The sequence below is a fragment of the Physeter macrocephalus genome, chromosome 4 (genome assembly GCF_002837175.3).
Source record: "Physeter macrocephalus isolate SW-GA chromosome 4, ASM283717v5, whole genome shotgun sequence".
Classification (NCBI taxonomy): domain Eukaryota; kingdom Metazoa; phylum Chordata; class Mammalia; order Artiodactyla; family Physeteridae; genus Physeter; species Physeter macrocephalus.
This window is the reverse complement of record NC_041217.1, coordinates 109,650,194-109,669,944: the sequence shown is the minus strand read 5'-3', so window position 1 is coordinate 109,669,944 and position 19,751 is coordinate 109,650,194. Positions and strand designations below refer to the sequence as shown.

The following is a 19,751-nucleotide window of genomic DNA, read 5'->3' as shown; positions in this document are numbered from 1 at the left end:
CACAGGCCCAGCCACTCCGCGGCACGTGGGATCCTCCCGGACCAGGGCACGAACCCGCGTCCCCTGCATCGGCAGGCGGACTCTCAACCACTGCGCCACCAGGGAAGCCGGAACCTTTGCTTTCTTGATCCTCATATCTTCTGTGCCTCCACCACTTACTCCTAGTCAGGACACACTAGAGATTTTATAGGCATGCCAGTGCCCCTCATGAAGGCGTTTTCTTTCTTTTCCAGAGCGCCTACAATTACTGTGTGCCAACTGTTGTTCTCAGTGCTCTGCTTTACATACTCATTTAATACTCAACATCCTGGAAGGTAAGTACTATTATTACCTTCATTTTGCGGAGAAGGACCCTGAGACACAGAGAGGTTAAGCAATGTGTCCAAGATCACAGGCACAGGAAACAGAACCAAAACTCGAACCCAGGTAGTCTGGCTCCAGAAACTGCTCTTAACCGCTGGGCCACACGACCTCTCCTACAAGGTCTGTAATCAACATTTGGTGAATTGAACAAAAATGCAGAGCTTCGGGGTCTGCTTAACAGAAGCAAATGTTCAAAACGTGGTTTTTTGGAGCCCTTTATTCTTATCATCATCCAAATAAACCATTTATATACCCCAAATCCCAAAATGAAGTGATAAAAATCTTCCATAATCCACAATGGGCAAGCATATAACATACTTACTAGATCCGGAGATGTTCAAGTCTTTACATTCCTCGATGTTAGCGTCACTGTCAAAGTAGATTTTGATTTTGCCACTGTGAGCTTTATTGTCAAAGATAATCTGGAGACACAAATTGATGAAGAGGTTACGGCCCAGCAGAAAGTATGACTGGTTAGATCAATTCTGCTTAAAATATCAATGGCATCCAGATAGCGTGCTGATCCAAAGAGAGTTAGACTGATGAAAATGTCCTCATCACATGATTCCTTCACAACTTCCTATTATTAATGAAAAAATGTGGTCCAAAAGGGGAATACATGAAATTCTACTAAAAGCACATTCGGATTCAGAGAAATTCTAAAGCAAAGCAGCCAACCAGTCCAAAGAACAAAAATGAGAATTCACCACCAATTTTTGACAAGAGAACACAAAGACCTCATTTATTACACTGAATGGAATTTACAAGCATTTGCCTTAATTTAGTCCTTTGGGTATGAAACACTAGATTTTTACTAGGCTAGAAATTATTTTTCTATTTGCTTCAAACGCTATATATATGTTTTCAGAAGTGCTACATGTGCTTTCAGAAGTGCTACATGTGCTTCCAGAAGTGGCAAAGATTGCTCCAGGGTTATGGGTTGAATTTAAGATTTCCAAATGCCCTCAATCTTCCACGTTATGTTTCAAGCATTTAAAGTTTATAAGTGAAATATGCAGCGTATTTTAGGGGCTTTCCTGGGGGAAAATGAGGCCTTGAATGCCAGGGCTAGTGGAAGTTTGGTCCTAGTTCATATGTATAGAAATGAGGTCTGTATAGCTTAATTCTCGAATCTCTGGTTTGGTCATAACGATATTCTTAGATTACACTGAGAATGTGTAATGTGCACGTGGCTTGTGCTCAAAGATGTTCAGGCACCTGTGGGTTTAATCATAGATCACATACACGTTCAGCTCTCCAAGCTTTGCCTTGCCTTGGATTTCATAATGCGTTTTGTAATGTGTGGGTCACCCCAGGGAGATTAATCATGCTACTCTCTGGGGGAGACATTCTTCCTTACTACATGTCACAATTTATAATTAATTTTTTTGTTGACTTCTTTTTCTATCTCTTCCACTAGGCTGTAAGCTTCCTGAGGGCCATGGTCCCTCTAGAGCATGGCAACTTGCCTGCTGCCTTGTAGGGACTCATTGAGCATTTAGTGATTGCTGTTGAATGAAGCATGCTTCTGAATTGCTAAAACAGCAGTTACATATAACGTCCAACTGAGCATTCAGTTCTGCCCATCAAGAAACATGAAAGAAGGAAGGGAGGGAGAGAAGAAGGGAGTAAGGGAGAGAGGGAGGGAGGGAGGAAGGAAGGAAGGAAGGAAGGAAGGGAGGAAGTCCATGGCACATGCCTGCCCCTCCCAAAATAAAGGCTGCAGCAATTGATCCTTTGCAGATTGGCCTTCAGACCAAAGGGGCACTTTCTGCCTTGAGGTTTGAAAACATTTGCTACAACATTTGCAAAGACCTTCCTTCGAAGGTGGGAACAACATTATAGGCACTTAAAACACAGGTCATAGCTATTTTTAAAAATGTATTCGGAGAGTAGGAAGTCAAAGTCCACTTTGAAAACTCTTTTCAACCCAAAAATCTAGTTTTAGAAAGTTGGAATGGGCTTGTATCATTTTTAGAAGTCACGGCCTCTGGACCAACGATGCTATAAAGTGGCGTTAAAACTGTTTTAAACACGACTGCATCAAACACATCTATAGGTGGATGTGCTTTGCACTCTGCACCTACAAAAGGAGTAGAGAAAAATGATAAAATGCCTTAGTAAAATAGACACTTGCCGTATTCTGAAAGATGTAACAGTCTGGTAGCTCACGGGAATGAATCGTCTGCAGGTCAATGCCTTTGAGATGAAAGGAGATTTCAACTTGCAAGAGGCTGAATAAAAAATATTACAAGGTATAAATTGCCACAGTCTTCCTACCCTATTCTCCTTTCCCCATCTACGTCTCCTGGGCAATGAGACTTTAAAGCATATTTACCGATAAAATTCCATTCTGAAGAATGATGAGTTCTTCCAGTCCTGAGGGTTCTTGGAGAGGGTCTGGAGGTCTAGGTGAATGCAGTCTAGGGCCGTGAAAAAACCACAGTGACTGTCAGGCAAGAATCAGATGCTAAAACCAGTGGGCCGAAGTGTGATGAGAGCAGAAGACTCAACAAGTTCCAAAGCATCTCTCCACAGAATACTTATTAATCACAACAGGGAGACCAGTAACTTTACAGTGGGGAACCTGGCAGATCCCACCCTAGCCACGTGATCAAAGTTAACATCACCAGGATTGAGATAAAGAGACATCATGTGCCTCCTGAAATAACGTACCATTTGTGTGGTATTTCTGCCCCAAATGCGTAACCTCAATCTAGGCACAAAGAAACAGGAAAACTAGGGGCTTCCCTGGTGGCGCAGTGGTTAAGAATCCGCCTGCCAATGTAGGCGACACGGGTTCGACCCCTGGTCTGGGAAGATCCCACATGCCATGGAGCAACTAAGCCCGTGCACCACAACTACTGAAGCCCGCGTGCCAAGAGCCCGAGCTCCGCAGCAAAGAGAAGCCACGGCAATGAGAAGCCTGCGCACTGCAACGAAGAGTAGCCCCCTGCTCGCCGCAACTAGAGAAAGCCCGAGCGCAGCAACAAAGACCCAATGCAGCCAAAAATAAAAATAAATAAATAAATGTATTTAAAAAAAAAAAAACAGGGGGGACTTCCCTGGTGGCACAGTGGTTAAGAATCCACCTGCCAAGGCAGGGGACACGGGTTCGAGCCCTCGCCCAGGAAGATCCCACATGCCGCAGAGCAACTAAGCCCGTGCGCCACAACTACTCAGCCTGCACTCTAGAGCATGAAAGCCGCAACTACTGAGCCCACGTGCCACAACTACTGAAGCCTGCGCGCCTAGAGCCTGTGCTCTGCAACAAGAGAAGCCACCGCAATGAGAAGCCCGCGCACAGTAACGAAGAGTAGCCCCCGCTCGCCGCAACTAGAGAAAGCCCGAGCGCAGCAACAAAGACCCAATGCAGCCAAAAATAAAAATAAATAAATAAATGTATTTAAAAAAAAAAAAACAGGGGGGACTTCCCTGGTGGCACAGTGGTTAAGAATCCACCTGCCAAGGCAGGGGACACGGGCTCGAGCCCTCGCCCAGGAAGATCCCACATGCCGCAGAGCAACTAAGCCCGTGCGCCACAACTACTCAGCCTGCACTCTAGAGCATGAAAGCCGCAACTACTGAGCCCACGTGCCACAACTACTGAAGCCTGCGCGCCTAGAGCCTGTGCTCTGCAACAAGAGAAGCCACCGCAATGAGAAGCCCGCGCACAGTAACGAAGAGTAGCCCCCGCTCGCCGCAACTAGAGAAAGCCCGCGTGCAGCAATGAAGACCCAGCACAGCCAAAAATAAATTAATTAATTTAAAAAAAAAAAAGAAAAAGAAAAACAGGAGAACTCAAGGGAGGGACGTTCTACTCTTTAAAAATGTCAAGGTCATTAAAAAAAAAAAGACAAGAACTCAATTTTTCTCCAGATTACAGGAGACTAAAGATATATGACAACAAAATGCAATATGTGATCTTGCACCAGGGAGGTTAGGCATGGCTTTTGCTGTAGATAATGTTAGGGCAATTGATGAAATATGAATATGGTTTGTAGATTATAGTATCACATCCACATTAACTCATGCTTTTGAGCGCTGTTCGGTGGTTATGAGGAGCATGTTCTTGTTTGGGGAGATGCACACAAGTATTTAGAGGTAGGGGCATTGTGTCTGCACCTTAGTCTCATATATTTCAGAAGAAATTTTTTATGTAGGAAGAATGATAAAGCAAATGTGGTAAAATGTTAGCATTTGGGAAAGTTAGATGAAAGGTATACAAGGACATCTTTGTGCTATTTGGCAACTTTTCTGTTTAGTCCGATACTTTTCCAAAAAAAAAAAAAATCAAGAGAAAGAAAGGAAATTAGATTGTATTCAAATAAAAATAAATTATGGGGCTTCCCTGGTGGAGCAGTGGTTGAGAGTCTGCCTGCTGATGCAGGGGATGCGGGTTCGTGCCCCGGTCCGGGAAGATCCCACATGCCGCGGAGCGGCTGGGCCCGTGAGCCATGGCCGCTAAGCCTGCGCGTCCAGAGCCTGTGCTCCACAACGGGAGAGGCCACAACAGTGAGAGGCCCGCGTACCGCAAAAAAATAAATAAATAAATAAATTATGAGCTGTAAACTATAAAAGAATGATTCCAAGAGCCGCACATAAAAATTACTCTCATTATTGTGTAGCCTAACACCTTGGCAGGAAACCGAGGAGGTCTGGAGACAATGAACACCTTTCATGGATAACGCCCTTCAAGGTCACTCAGCCCTGATGCCAGAACTGGTGTGAACCAGCCTGGCCGACTCTCACCTGGGCTGCTGCTGCCCCCTTTGTGCTGCCTCAAAAATGGAAAAGTCAGGGCCTCCTGCAATGCCCGACACTCAGTAGGTGCTTGAGAACCCGGGTAGGCCCTATGGCTTGTTCTCTGAGAAACTTCTCTCACAATTTGACTCTTTATTTGCTTATCTATCTCCTCAACTAGAAGATAAGGTCCTTGAGAGCAAGGGCACAAATGCTGTGGCTGTTGAACACCCATTGCCTAGTATATAGGACACTCAAAATATGGAGGACACACTTACATTTTATGACAATCAGGCCACCTGGGCCAAAAACAAGGACACGGAGCTGAATGGACAGCTCAACAGCCACAATATTTAAGAAAGGCAGGTGTCAGAGGGGTTGCCTCCCTGTGTTTGGCAAATGGACCATTAGTATCAAGAAACAATTCAATGTTGGTTTTCCTGACTGGGCCTTGATTGATACAGTGAGGGCAGTTGATCAAAACTAAAGATAGGATGATAAAGATAGCAAAAACATACAGGGACTTACTCTCTGCCAGGCACTGTGCTCGGGGCTTTATAGGTTCTCTCATTTAATGCATCATCCTGTTTAACCCCCGAAGCAACCTTGTGAGAGATACACTATTGTTGCCATTTTACAGATGGACAAACCAAGGCACAGAGAGGCCAAGAAATTTCCTCAAGGTCACACAGCTAGCTGGTGGCCAACCAGAATTTAAATCCACATGTGCTCAGTTCCAGAGCCTGAGCTCTTCACCAGTACACTGATGAGGCTGACCTCTGAGCACCTATTTCGGAAACTCAAAAGGCCCAGGCTCCCTACCTGACTCATTCACTTATTCAGTAAATATTTACTGAAAGCTTTCAGGGGCCAGGCATTGTGCCAGGCACTGAAGGTAGAGCAATGAACGAGACAGATGAGGTCTGTATGGAGCTCATACTGTAGTGGGGGAGATAAACCAAGAGTGAAAAAATATACACAAGATAATTTCACGGTGTGCACAGTACTGCCAAGACACAGTGAAGTGATGGAGGTTAAGTGGGTGGGGAGGCCCTACCTGAGGAGAACTGTTGGGAAGGGCTCTGAGGCACTGGGGCTGTTTAAACCGACACCCGAGGGAGGAAGGAGATCCAGCTGAGCACAGATCCAGGGGGAGCGCTCTGGGCAGGACAAAAGTGAGCACTAAGTCCCAGGCAAGAAAGAGCCTGACTTGTTCAACAAACAGCAAGGAGGCAGGACCAGGGAAGCGGGGGCTTGGAGGGGCAGGCGGGTGGCCGGTCCTACAGGGACTTGCGGGTTTTATTCTAAAAAGATGGGAAGCCACTCGTGGTTTTTAGGCCAGGGAATGAGATGTCCCAATTTAGCCAATTTTTAAAAAAATATCATTCTGGTTGCTGAGGGGCAGGGCAGGGGGTGGAGACCAGTCCAAGCAAGAGTGGCAGCGGCTTGGACTACAGAGGTGGCAACGGAAATGGAGACACCAACACATTCAAGTTTGGGGCTTGAGCAACTGGGAATATGATGGCATGATGTGAAAATGTTGGTTTCGTTTTCTGAGACGGGCAAGAGTAGAAAGAAACAGGTTGAGCCAGGGGTGGGGGGTGGAGGAGGCTTGAAATGTTCTGTTTTGGACACAGCAGGTTTGAAATCCCTATTAGAGTCACAGCGGGGGTTGTCAAGTGGCCTGTCAAGCAGCCGGCTGAATGGAGGAGGAGTCTGGAACTCAGGGAGGAACCGAGCTCAGAGATGCGAATTTGGGTGCAGAGAGAGGGAGGCGACTTCGCAGAGCTGAAAGGGGTGGGACCTGGTGCCGTGGGAGGCCTTTGGCCGCGGCCTCGCCTCGGCAGCACCGGGCTGACGGGAAGCCTGCTGGAGGTGCTGTCTTTGGAGGCTTGCAGACGTGTGGCAGTGTGAGCATGTGCTCTGGCTCGTTTCTCCAGGAGGTATCAGCAGCTGGGGCACTGGGGCTCGGCCACGGAGGACCCTGGTGACGGCTGGCAGGATCCAGGTGAGAAAGAAGGGAGAGGCAAGCGCCCGAACTGCTTCTGTAAGGGAGTGATACTGATGGACAGAGGTGTCCAAGCTGGTACAGGGGGCACTGCAGGCCGATGGTGATGGATAGTATAAAATGTGTGAAGCTGGTAAAAGAGAGGTCTGTGCGAAGTCAAAGACCTTCAGCTGCAGAGTACTGAGCCGGCGCTTCCCAAGCTTAATGTGTGTATATGTCATTCAGGGATCTCGTTAAGATGCAAATTTGGATTCTGCAGGTCTAGTGGGGCCTGGAGATTCTGCATGTCTCACAAACTCCTGGGTGATGCCCATGTTACCGGGTTTAGAGTAGCAAAGACCCACGGTCACTAAATCACTGCATGACCTTGGCCTAGTCACCAAGCTCGACTGAACATCAGTTTCCTCAACTGTAAAGTGAAGGCCAAACTGAGGCTATTTAAGGCCCTTCTACCTTTAACATTTTTATTCTAAAGTAAAGGAAAAGGAAAAAATAATATTTAAATTAAACTTATCTGGGTAAATGACTGTATTCTGAAAGAAGGAGGAATATGTTAAAAATCTGTGTGCCAGATACTGTCCTAGGTCTTTTTCTCCCGTATTTCATTCATTCTAAGACATTAATTCACTTCGCTGTACAGTATAAACTAACACAATATGGTAAAGCAACTATACGCCAATACAAATTTTTTTAAAAATGAAAAAAGACATTAAGTTTTCTCACTTTCAAATGTTTATGAAACAGATGAGTTTTTTAAAAATTGACGGATTCAGAGAAATATGACAGCATATGTTAGTTAATGTTACACTATCTGTAAAATTTGCCTTATAAAATTCTATTTGATTATTCAGATTCTGTAATTGTAATAGAACTACACTTTAGCTACATACACATTCAGAACTCTCTGGAGTCTGCCATACCTCATGCTACAGTCATTGCTAATGAGGCCACCAAGCACCTGGTGGCAGCAAAACCTAAGAACTGAGATTTTTTTTTTAAAAATGGCAAAAGCCCTGAGTAAAACATCAAACCTCAAACAGAACAAACTGATATTGGAGTAGCAGCCTCATCACTCAAATGAATCTCATTTACAAGGCAGAACACTCCAGCAGATGAAAATAACAACCCTCTCAGAGACAAAGGGAGGGTGGATTCAATATGTTCTTAAAATGACAGGTAAAATGATGATATGGTCATAATGTTTCATGCTAAGAATATGTGGAAAGGAGAAGATAAGAAATTCAAAATCTGCATTATAGAAAGTGAAACACTGTATTAGAATGATATCCATCTAAATGTTGTAAAAAAAATTTTTTTTTAACAGGATTCATTACAGTACCCCCAGTAAAGCTGAACTGTAAAGCTATAGGTCTAGAGGCAGGGACAGAGGGATATATCCTCAGCATGAATTAGGGGAAACCCTTAGCTTGAACTGTACAATCAGTCATGCAGCTAAACATAAACCCACCAGGAAAGCAGAACACAGGCAGATCTCTGCACTGAGCACACTGAAGGATGCTTCTCTTAATCATAAAGATACTGCAAATTCATAAATAGGTAATCTAGAAAAGCTTCTGCTAATTCACCTATTTAAACTATAATGCCACACCAATGAAGTCAAACTCAATCCCTATTTATACCGTCTGCAGGCTTCCTCCAATGTATCCAAGACAAGAAAGTCTAAAATCCAGTATCAAGCATTTTTAAGATTATTTTTTTTACACCTTTTGAATAGATACATCAAAAAGTTCTCTTTGATAAGTTATATTTAATTTAATAAGTCAAAAAATATAATTAGCTTGCTTCAACAGTCTCTCTTAAAATAAAGTCAAATTAATAGTCAACTTCTCTCCATTTGGTTAAAAATATTCCACATGATGGAAAGGAAATGACCAAGGACACCAATGTCCAATGGTCAGGGAATAAATCCTGCTTTCTGCTCTGTCTTGCCTAGCCACTGATACTGACTTTGGCCACATTTCTTTAATCAATTTTCCAAGAAAAATCAGTTGAGGGAAACAACATATGAATCACTGCAAAATAGTCATATGATTTACCCAATTAAGGCTCACATTTTTAAGAGTACAAGTGGCCATGGCTCATTTGGAGCAGAGGGTCACTGCACAAGCTTTCAGCTCCACCTCTCAGTACTCCCAGTTACAGGAACTGCCCACAGCGGGGAGCACAGCTGACAGCTCAGGAGAAAGATGCAGGGTGAAACTGGATCAGCCCCTGCAGACTGACTACCACACAGAACTCAGGGTAGCAGAGCCTGCAGGGCAATAAGATAAGGGACATTTCAAGGCTGCTGGCCACAGAACCAAGCTACTGATGGGTCTCTGGAAGCAACCCGGGGACCCTGACAGTGCTGGCTTATGGGCTGTTTCTTTTAGAGTCAAGAGGGTAGGACACATTTACTCATGAAAAGATTCTAAACAGGTAGCCTGTGGAAAATGAATTAGAACCTTTGTTTTACAGGGATGTTCTTCTATTGTATTACCAAGGCACCTTAAAATCGGGTTATAGGAAATATGGTCAAATGAACTCTGGAGCTCTCTTTTTAATAAAACCACTCCAAATTTACACTGCTGCTAGGACCCCGATTTCTGACCTGTTAGCTACTTGAGGAGCCATGACTGGTTAATCTCAGCAACCCCAGTTCATAAAACAGGGAGTGGTTTAGGCGTGATAACTGTACACCAAAGGTTTGTTGAATGAAAGACAAAACCTCCAGAGCCTCAAGTCAAATACTTTGCATTTATATATGGTATGCTTTTAAATTCTTAACAGAATGTCACAAAACAATTCTACTTGATTAGATGTTAACTTTTTGCCAATCTCCAAACAGAGAAAATGAGTTATTAATCACAATTCACCTTTGAAGGGCATTAATATATTTAACAAATGATAAAAGCAAGAGTACCAAGCATTTTAACTCACATTATTTCATTTAACAAATACAGACTCATTTTTTTTCAAAAAGCCTAATCACTCCCTCACGGAGGGAAAAAATTAAACAAACAGGAAACACCTGTGCATTTACCCCCAAAACCAACAATCTTGAGTTGCACCAAAGAGATCCACAAATGTTCCTGGTCCTGTCACATCAGACCCATAGTTTCCTGAGCCAAAGCCCTTTGCAGGCAAATGTTAAAGCCTCAGATAGGTCAGCTGTCACAAAAGCAAAGTTGTTTCATTTGGGCTGCCAGTGCACGAGGGTGTTTTTTGCTCTTACCACAGAAGATGATAAAGAAATAAAATGAAATTATCACTGTATTACCTATTTCAATGTCGCTGTCAATATTTAGTGTCTCATTAGAAGGAAACATGGTCCCTTTCTTGTAATGCTGCTTACAGACTTTTAATCCAATTCTGTTGTCTTCATTTTCTCCATAACCAAGGGTCCCCAGAGATAAATTTCTTAGCCGATGAAACTATTAAAAATAGTTAAATAAAGACACTTATGAGCTTAACAAGTTTCGTCAGAAGTTACAGCACATGGAATATACTTTTAGCTATTTTTTATTGTTTGTCTCATATCTCTCAGTAGAACTCCCCAATGTAAAACACCACAAGGTAATTTTCTTGGGTTGAGCAGAGACACACGGCGTCACAGAACTCAAAACTAAAGTGCAGCCAGAGGCTTCCACCTACTCAGAGCCAAAGTCAAGGTCCTGCCTATCTCTCTGAACTCCCAGCCCACTACTGGCCACTGGCTCCACCCCCCCACCTCCTAAGCCACACTGACCTCCAGGCCATTCTGGAGCTCTCTAGGCACACCTGCCTGGGGCCTTTGCTATTACCTCTGCCTAGAAGCCCAGGTATCTACCTGCAAGGTTCATGTCTTCAGACCTTGACTCAAATATTACCGCCTCCATGAGGCCTTTCCTTACCACCCAAAAAAAACTGCAAACATCCATCTCCAGCACACAGGCACCACCAGGCAGTCCAGTCTCCTCCCCTGCTTTATTCCAGTTATCATTTTCAACATACCTCTGAGGACCCAAGCCATCCACACCCACCACTTACATTAACACAGCTTTACCATCTGCCTATCTGTACTACCAGGGCTTTACTGGCCCCTATCTTCATTAATATGAATTTATTATTCCAGGAACATAAAAATTGCAAATAACTGCATTATTTACTTCAGGAACATCCCAAAGCCTCATTTAAATAGATGATCATTTTGAAGATGTAGTCTAATAACTCCCAAGACTCTCTGAACATCCCCCACCAAAACCCTCATCTTGTTATGCCCACCAATCCTAAACTATTATATGATGATCTTTACTCAATTCTTATCCAGCTCCCCTCACACTGAAAGATGTGCCTTAAACCAGACTTCAAAATCTATAGCCAGACTTTGCACTCTACAACCTATGGAGAATGGTCAAGGGACCATCTCTGCTACCACTGTTAGCAGTGAGCTCAGTCTTGCTTCTCAACATGTGTTTTTTTGTTTGTTTGTTTGTTTTGGTGGTGTCTTCAAGGAGTCAGCATTCTGTACTATATTTTTCACTTCTTTTCATTTGTCTGGCTCTCCCCTCTAGAATTAAGCTCTATAAGGACAGGTGTTTTGTCTGTTTTATTCATGCTATATCCCCAATGTCTAGAACAGTACCTGGTACATACTAGGTACCCAAATATTTACTGAATGAGTAAATGAATGAATTAATGAATAAGAAAGAATAAGAATTTCTCTCCTTTAAATATTTTCTTCAGGCCTACCAATCTGGTTTCTCAATACTACCTAGACACAAATATTATCATATCCTACTCCATATTCTTAAGGTTCAGCTAGGCTTATTAATGCTAAGACATCAAAATTGAGATGCTAGAATCTTAGATTTGGTCTCTCATTCATCAAACCTTCTGAGATTATAAGCCTATTTTTAGCTATTTGTCTATTTGATCTGCGGTAATCTCCCAATAGTAGTGGGTGGGAAGGGATAAATACAAACAAAAATCTTAAAGAAAAACTTAAAATAGGCAAAATCTATTGTGTGGAAATGTAGCTACAGAAAAAGCAATAAACTTTTTTGGCAGACTATGCAAAACTTAAATCAGAATATGTTAATATATGTATAATTATTTTCTTTGCTAAGACAACAAGGTCAAGGATCAACATATTCTCAAAGTATTGGTAAGTCACAACAAAATACTTGCCTGACTAATAGCAAAAAAGATGCTTTCATAGGTGTCCTCTTGAGTATATACACTGCAACTGTATTCATCTTCATCTACACCGGAATATCCTTTCAAAAACAAGTGCTTAAAAGCAACAGTGTTTTCTTCTTTGAAAGCAACCACCAGCTGGTTACTTAAACCAAAACGAACAAGCTAGGAAAGAAAATCAAATAGAAGTATATGAATTTTACCATTTACCAGGTGAGGCAAATGCCTTATTATCATGAATCCTCACCTATAAACATCAGCCAGAAAAATCTCACTGCTTTGGTTTTTACTAATCATATCAATGTCAAAATATAGGAATTCTTTCCCCCCAGAAATAACCTCATCAAGCTAAATCAGCAATTCAAAATAGCATAAAATTAGAAGAAATGACCACTCCCAATGACTAGCAACCTTAATGGCCTTTAATGATGGAGAAGGAGAAGAGGAAGGAGGAATCCAAATCAGTCACGTCTGAATCCATTTTTCTTTTTTCTTTTTTTATAGTTTTGCTATTTTTTCTTTTCAAAAAAATTTTTATTGAAATATAGTTGATTTACAATGTTGCGATAGCTTCAGATGTATGGCAAAGTGATTCAATTATATATATATATATATATTCTTTTTTATATTCTCTTCCATTACGGGTTATTACAAGATATTGAGTACAGTTCCCTGTGCTATACAGTAGGTCCTGGTTGGTTATCTAATTTGAATCTATTTTTCTTATACTTGCATTTCAAATTTATTGTTTTCAAAACTGATGGACATTTGAGCCTTGAACAATGCGGGGGTTAATCCAAGTATAATTTATAGTCCGACCTGAGAATTCGAGGATTCAACCAACCATGGATCATGGATCATGTAGCACTGTAGTATTTACTACTGAAATACATCCTCGTATAAGTGAACCTGTGTGGTTCCAACCTGCTATGTTCAAGGGTCAACTGTGCTTAGTAAACCACTAATTCACGTGCTTGACTACTATTGGACAGTTAAATCTAAATGATTTCACATTTAGAAATTGTAAGTATTTTAAAAAATCGTAACAATGTTTTGCACGTGGCTTTTGAAGAACGTTTTTGAAAAGTGGCCTGTATAATACTTCCTCCAGCTAAGAGGTAATTGTCGTCAAAGGAATTCAATTCCTCTAGCTCTGCAAGAACTCGTATGAGATTTACACCTAAGAGTTAATGTCTCCAAGATCTACAGCATCAAAGCACCACAAAGGATAACAGGGGTCGCTCCACCTCCATGATGTCGACCCAAACATTGTCACCAAGCACCCACCTTCTTGTGATAAAACTCCCACTTATTCCTCCTTATACTGTATCAGAGTACAGGGTTAGATGCCAAGGGCTCTCTTCACCAGGAGTGAATGTATTCTTTCTGCCCTTAAGTTTTCTTCTTGGAATCCAACAAGTAGGGAAAATTAGTAGGCACTAAATGTTTACCCCCAAAACCCAGGAAATTCCATACACAAACAGCCTCTCTTTCCACTCACATTCAACGCACGCTCTGTCACATACTCTTTCGCACTCACTCTCACACACCCCCTCTCACACGTACACCCTCACATGTGCTCTGCTGCTCTGCTCTCTCTCCTTCTCACATCAACACACATACAGACACACACATGGCATGGCAGAAGTCAAACCTGTATAAACCCTGTCCCCCACACCCTTCTCCATCTACCCACTTTATCTCCTCATCTGCTTTATAAGACAATGAGAGTCCAGAAAACTTAACCCAAACCGTCACCATGCTAAGTCACCAAAACAATTTGGGACTCTGCTATCATGTGTGAAACCAGCAAGTTCAACAAGATGACCTTGACATTTGTGTCACCTGCTGTCACTCCATGGTTCAACTACCAGACCTTTCAGATGAAACAAATGTTGCACATGCAAACTTACATAATTTTTTTAGTGATTTTTTTTTTTAATTATTTAATTTATTTTTATTTTTGGCTGGGTTGGGTCTTCGTTGCTGCACGCGGGCTTTCTCTAGTTGTGGCGAGCGGGGGATACTCTTCGTTGTGGTGTGCAGGCTTCTCATTGCAATGGCTTCTCTTGTTGCGGAGCATGGGCTCTAGAGCGCAGGCTCAGTAGTTGTGGCACACGGGCTTAGTTGTTCTGCAGCATGTGGGATCTTCCCGGAGCAGGGATCAAACCCTTGTCCCCTGCACTGGCAGGCAGATTCTTAACCGCTGCGCCACCAGGAAAGTCCCTGTATTTTTTATCTTTTAAATTTTGCCCGACTTTTTAAAAAGGCTAAATAATTAAAAATAGTTACCACTTTTCAGCAATTATCACACTCCAGGCACTGTACTAACTGCTTTACATGCACTATCTCACTTACTAACACAACAATCTTATGAAAATGTTAATACTGTTAACCCCACTTTACATATGTGGAAACTGAGATTTAGTCTCATTACACTGCCCAAGACACCTAACTATAATGAAAGCCAGGCCTAAATCCAAAGTCATTTTTATTATGTTACAGGAGTTCCATCTGCTGAAAAATCTGACTTTAGGACTCCTGTTAAAGAATTTAGGTGCTAGCTTTCCAGACCTGCAACTACTGTTCGAGAATGTACATAGATGACCCTCTTTAGCATCTGAGCCTCACCAGATCACATTCCTCAAATACCAGGTCAAAGGATTGAGCCATTGCTTAACCCAGCTATTCTAAGGAAAATATCAGATAAGAAGTCCCACAACATCCAACCTGTGCTGAAAGCTAAGCAACCAAAGGCTAAAGATTCTTTCAAGCATGTGATGTCTATCAATGGTGCCTGTAGGAACTGCCAGAAAAGGAAAGGTCACGTTGCTTTTCAAAAGCTAAAAAAGTAAACCAGGGAAACAATACACACATGATTGTTCGGGGGGCTTATTAAATACTGACATACAAATGAAAAAAAAACTGGTACACACACATGAATCAAGTTCTTCAATCGAAGTTTACTGAGTGCTTATTATGTGCCAAGCGGGGATACAAAGTAGGCAAGGTTGACACTGCATAGTGCTGACTAACAGCTCTTATGTCCTGAGTGCCAGGCACTGTGCCTAAAATGTATAACTGTTATTTCTCACTTAATTTCCCAATACCCTCTGAGGGAGATATTACACTAGACTCCACAAGGACAGGGATTTTTTTTTTCTTTTTTCCCCCACTACCATGCACTCAGGAACTGGAATAGTGGCCATCACAATGTCAGAGTCAAATACCAAATCTGTCCATCCCATTTTATACGCCAGCAACCTGAAGTCAGATACTTTATCCAGGTTGAAACAGAAAAGAAGAGTGTGAGAGCGGAGATCCAAACCAGGTTTGTTTGACTCACCTGTTAGTTCTCTTGACCACATGGCCTACAACCTCTCAAACTGAAATGCTGCCAACTTAACTCTAGAAGTGGAGAATATTAGAGCCACTCTTCCCACGCTCCTAGCTAAGCTAAAGAAACCCAAAAAGGGAATGGGGAGTGAATAACTTGACCAGGACAGCAGCATTCAATTTGCTGCTATTTTAAGCTACCACCTTATTTAGACTCAAAGCTCATTACCTCAGTTTTGGGAATGAGAGAACATGGAGGTATAATCTCTGCTGGGAACCACTTCCATCTGGCATCAAGAACAGGAAATTTTCTCCATCCTGTTGTTCACAGAACAAGCAAAGATCCACATGTATGGCCCCAACTCAGGTCAGGGGTAGGATTTTCCAAGCATCTCTCAGTAGAGGAGAGAAACCCTGGAGGGGGAGATCATGAGGTCCCCTTCCTGCGATGGCAGAACGAAACACCCCCTACAGAGCAAGAGTGAAGAGATGATGGAGGATTGGTCAAATAATTTCATTTTTTAAAAGGGGCTGACAGAAAAGTGCATTCTAGCCCCACTAACTAGATCTTAAGATTTGCTGAGGTTACAAGACAGAAAAATAATTACATATTAAGTGCAGCCTGGCAAAGATTGTGAATTTAAGACCTGATTATGAAATCAATGGAGGAGAAAATATTCTGTACCAGGTAAAAACAAGATACCACTCTAATAATATGCAAAGAATATGGGAGAGAAAGAGCAGATCTAGCAAAAGAATGTAGACACCTCTCTCAAGATTATAAATCACTGCAGAATGCAGGGTAGGAATGTCTAAAAAAAAAAAGGTTCCTTCCCATCAACCGCGATAAAACAGAACCCATCCCATTAGACTTGAGGATGGAGTGCTAAAAGAGACAGAAAAAGAGGAGGAGGGAAAAGTGGGATTTGAAGGAAAGAAAGATATTTGAGAAATCTGTTCCAATTACATATCACCCAAGTAGCAAAACTTATTAGAATGACCCTACAGGGGAACACAAGTTTAATCCACCACAATTTTGTTAGGGGAGGCCGGGTACAGTTACACAAAAAAGTAAATGATCGAGTCCCAGAAATATTCTATTAAAAGCGAAATCAGTGATGTGGCCAGCAAGGGGTACGAGTGAACCAAGAAAAACTACACGTTGAGTGATCAGGCAAGGCTGGCAGGGGAGGTGGACTTCAAATAGCACCTGCAGGATGAGGGAGAAAAAGAATCCCTCCGGACGTGGAGAAACACCAGGGCAGGGACGAGAATCACTGGGTGGGTCCATCTGTCTGGGATGTGGGGAGGAAACAGGAGATGAAAACCTGCTGGAAAGGCAAGCTGAAGCAGACTGTGGAAATCTGTGAATTTCAGGCCACAGAGTCAAAATTTTTTTCTGTGGGAAATAGGGCTCTACAGAAGTTTCTGAGCAGGAGACACACAATAAAAGCATTCTAAGAAAAATTAATCTGACGTGTATTGAATGGACTGGTGCATATGGAGATAAAAAAGGTAGGCCTAAGATGAATTCCAGAAGCAGCCTAGTTAACTTATGTGTATTCCTCGAGTGCAAACTCTGAAGATAAACATCTAGAAAGAAACAGTATTTGAATAAGAGTGCAGACTCTAGAGCCAGACTGCCGAAGCTCAAATCCGGGCTCTGCCACTTACTGGCTGAATGGCCATAGGCAAATTACTCAGCTCTTTTTGGTTCAGTTTCCTCATCCATACAAAGGGGGTAAAAACTGAACCTACCTCATGGATTCCAGTGAGGATGGAATGAGCTAACACACATAAAGCACTTACTGTGCCCGGCACATGGAAAGGCTAGGCTACGTGTGAGCTGTCAGCAGTGGTAACACATTCACAGCTTACACTCCCAAGACAATGCAGAGCATATGAGGTGCTTCATACACATTTTTAATTAACTAACAATGTAAGAGTTTGTGCTAGAGAGAAGATAGTGAATATGGCAAAACATAAAGATATAGAGTTTTGAAGGAAGACTCCATGGGATTTAGTAGTTATCAGGACAAAAAAGGTAAGTCAAAGAGGGTGATGATAGTCTATGCCTAGGTAAGTTACAATTTTAATAACATTAATAGATCAAAAACTTGAAAGGACAGCTGGTTTGGCAAGAGAAGTAATTGGGGAAAAATTTAAATTAACCAAATAGCAAAAGGGGACATTATTTCTCCTTCTTCCAAACAATCCTAGCAATGCACCTACTTTATAGGTAGGTTGCCAAAATTAAAACTTCAAAACCAAGAATTAAAATGAAAACAATTTTCAAAGAAAATAGCTAAGCATATACATTTAACACTGGCCCTGCCTCTCATCTTTGTTTCTTTGGAAGTAACTTGTTTACCCTAAAACGTGATGAGCTGGTACAGTATGTCATGCAGTGACAAGACCTCTTTATGAACACAGGATAAAGATGCAACTTCAGTTATGGCAGGATCCGCCTCTCTCATTTCTGAAACTATATGGAAGTGATTTTTAGAAAGGTATTTACTTTTGTGTTCCAGAAATCACATCTTTACAAACAGTTTTTACACTGATGACAGAATGATTATTTTCCCATGGAGCCTAATATCCCAAATTAGTAGTTTTTAAAAGGACGTGTGTTTCAAACGTAGTTACCTACAGAGAAGCCTCCTTAAAACTGGTTCAGTAGCACAGGCCCAAAAACTAGATGACAACTGATAATAAAGTGCTTAACAATATGAATTTAAACAAAAGGTCCCAGTGTAGTCTTTAGACATACCTGATAGTGCCTGGGAAAGGGGACGGGGCATAGGTAAGGTGGGGGAGTGTTTACTTAAGCACTTAGCTACTGATGAAAAGAAAACTTAGCAGTCCATAAATCCAAAATCAAAACAGTCCAAAATGCAGATTTCCAAAGTGTATTTATATAAGATGTATTTGAATAAAGAAAAGATTTCAAGAATACAGATCACTTTGGATTGGGCAGCCTTCACGAGCCCTGTGCCTCATTCAGATATAGAAACCCCACACCCCCTTCAGGTCTAGTATTATCTATATTTACAGAACCTGTGAGAGATGACCTCAGAGTCCCTTATTTAAACAAAGTCAGCATCTAAACCGAACTTCGACCTACCACCTGCCCTCCAGAATAATTTTACAGGTTTATGAACATGAGCGTGGCCTTTTCAGGACAAAAGTCAAGTGGCAGAACATGGGAAAACAGTTTCATCCTGGGGTAAGAAAAAGAACACATGAACTGACAATATAATTTACCTGTGTGGTGACCATGACTATCTTCAAAATCTGCAAACCCATTTTCCACGGAATCTGTTGTCTGGCTCGGAATTTTTCACAAGGGTTCATGAAGTAAAACTTCAGGTCTTCTCTCAGACATTCTTCTTTCACCTCAGAATCAAGATGAGCCATTGCATCTCTGCCAAAGAAGATTAATTTTTCAATACACAAAAGAGCCTGTCCATCAGAAAGCTCCTGAATAATACTTAATACTTTCCATTCACATGCTTTACCCATTCTTACAAGCAAAACTCTCTCCAGCCAGTGAAGTCCTTTTCACTTTAGAAATCTGAAAATGATTCAGGACCTTCTATCATCTGCCTTTACATATAGCTACCCATCTTGCTCCAAGTGGCCATTATCAAAATTATAAAAATAGGATTTTATTTGCAAGACTTGTCAATTCCTACATCCTAACAGATAGCATTCACCTGTCACTGGAGTATTAACAAAAACTAGGTGGGATACTTTTGTGATATGCTAGGTGTGAAATCACAGAAATGTAGTACAGACTAAAGGAATTAAATTGTTACAGAAATAGAGAACGTCTTTTCTATAACTCTCTGTTCTATAATCCTTGAAAGAAGGATTATGTCTTTTTTTTTTGCATGATATATCAGTGATTATAAGATCCCAAATTATAAATATCTTTAAAGTTAAAATAGCATCTCTCTATTTATGACCAATCATATAATTGTGTCATCCTATATATTAGCAAAATTTTGCTTTTACTATTTCAAGGACTCTGGACTCAGAAATGGGGACATGACTCAAGCTAGGCCAAAAAGAACCAATGAAATGTGGTCACAAGACTGTAATTATAACCAATGGAAGAGAT

The 19,751-nt window shown here is 41.8% G+C and overlaps 1 protein-coding gene across 2 annotated transcripts in view; it reads right to left on the bottom strand.

Annotated features, from left to right (window-relative positions):
* MCOLN2 (mucolipin TRP cation channel 2) overlaps positions 1-19,751 on the bottom strand; it is a 62,882-nt gene that overhangs the window by 29,246 nt on the left and 13,885 nt on the right. For both annotated transcript variants that reach the window (XM_024119556.3, XM_024119555.3), the window contains exons 2-7: positions 18,893-19,052; positions 12,284-12,457; positions 10,395-10,548; positions 2,702-2,786; positions 2,501-2,597; positions 686-785 (exon numbers count right to left, since the gene is read on the bottom strand). In XM_024119556.3, the coding sequence (XP_023975324.1) occupies positions 686-785; positions 2,501-2,597; positions 2,702-2,786; positions 10,395-10,548; positions 12,284-12,457; positions 18,893-19,045 (763 nt within the window). In that variant the 5' untranslated portion in view covers positions 19,046-19,052. The remainder of the gene's footprint in view (positions 1-685; positions 786-2,500; positions 2,598-2,701; positions 2,787-10,394; positions 10,549-12,283; positions 12,458-18,892; positions 19,053-19,751) is intronic.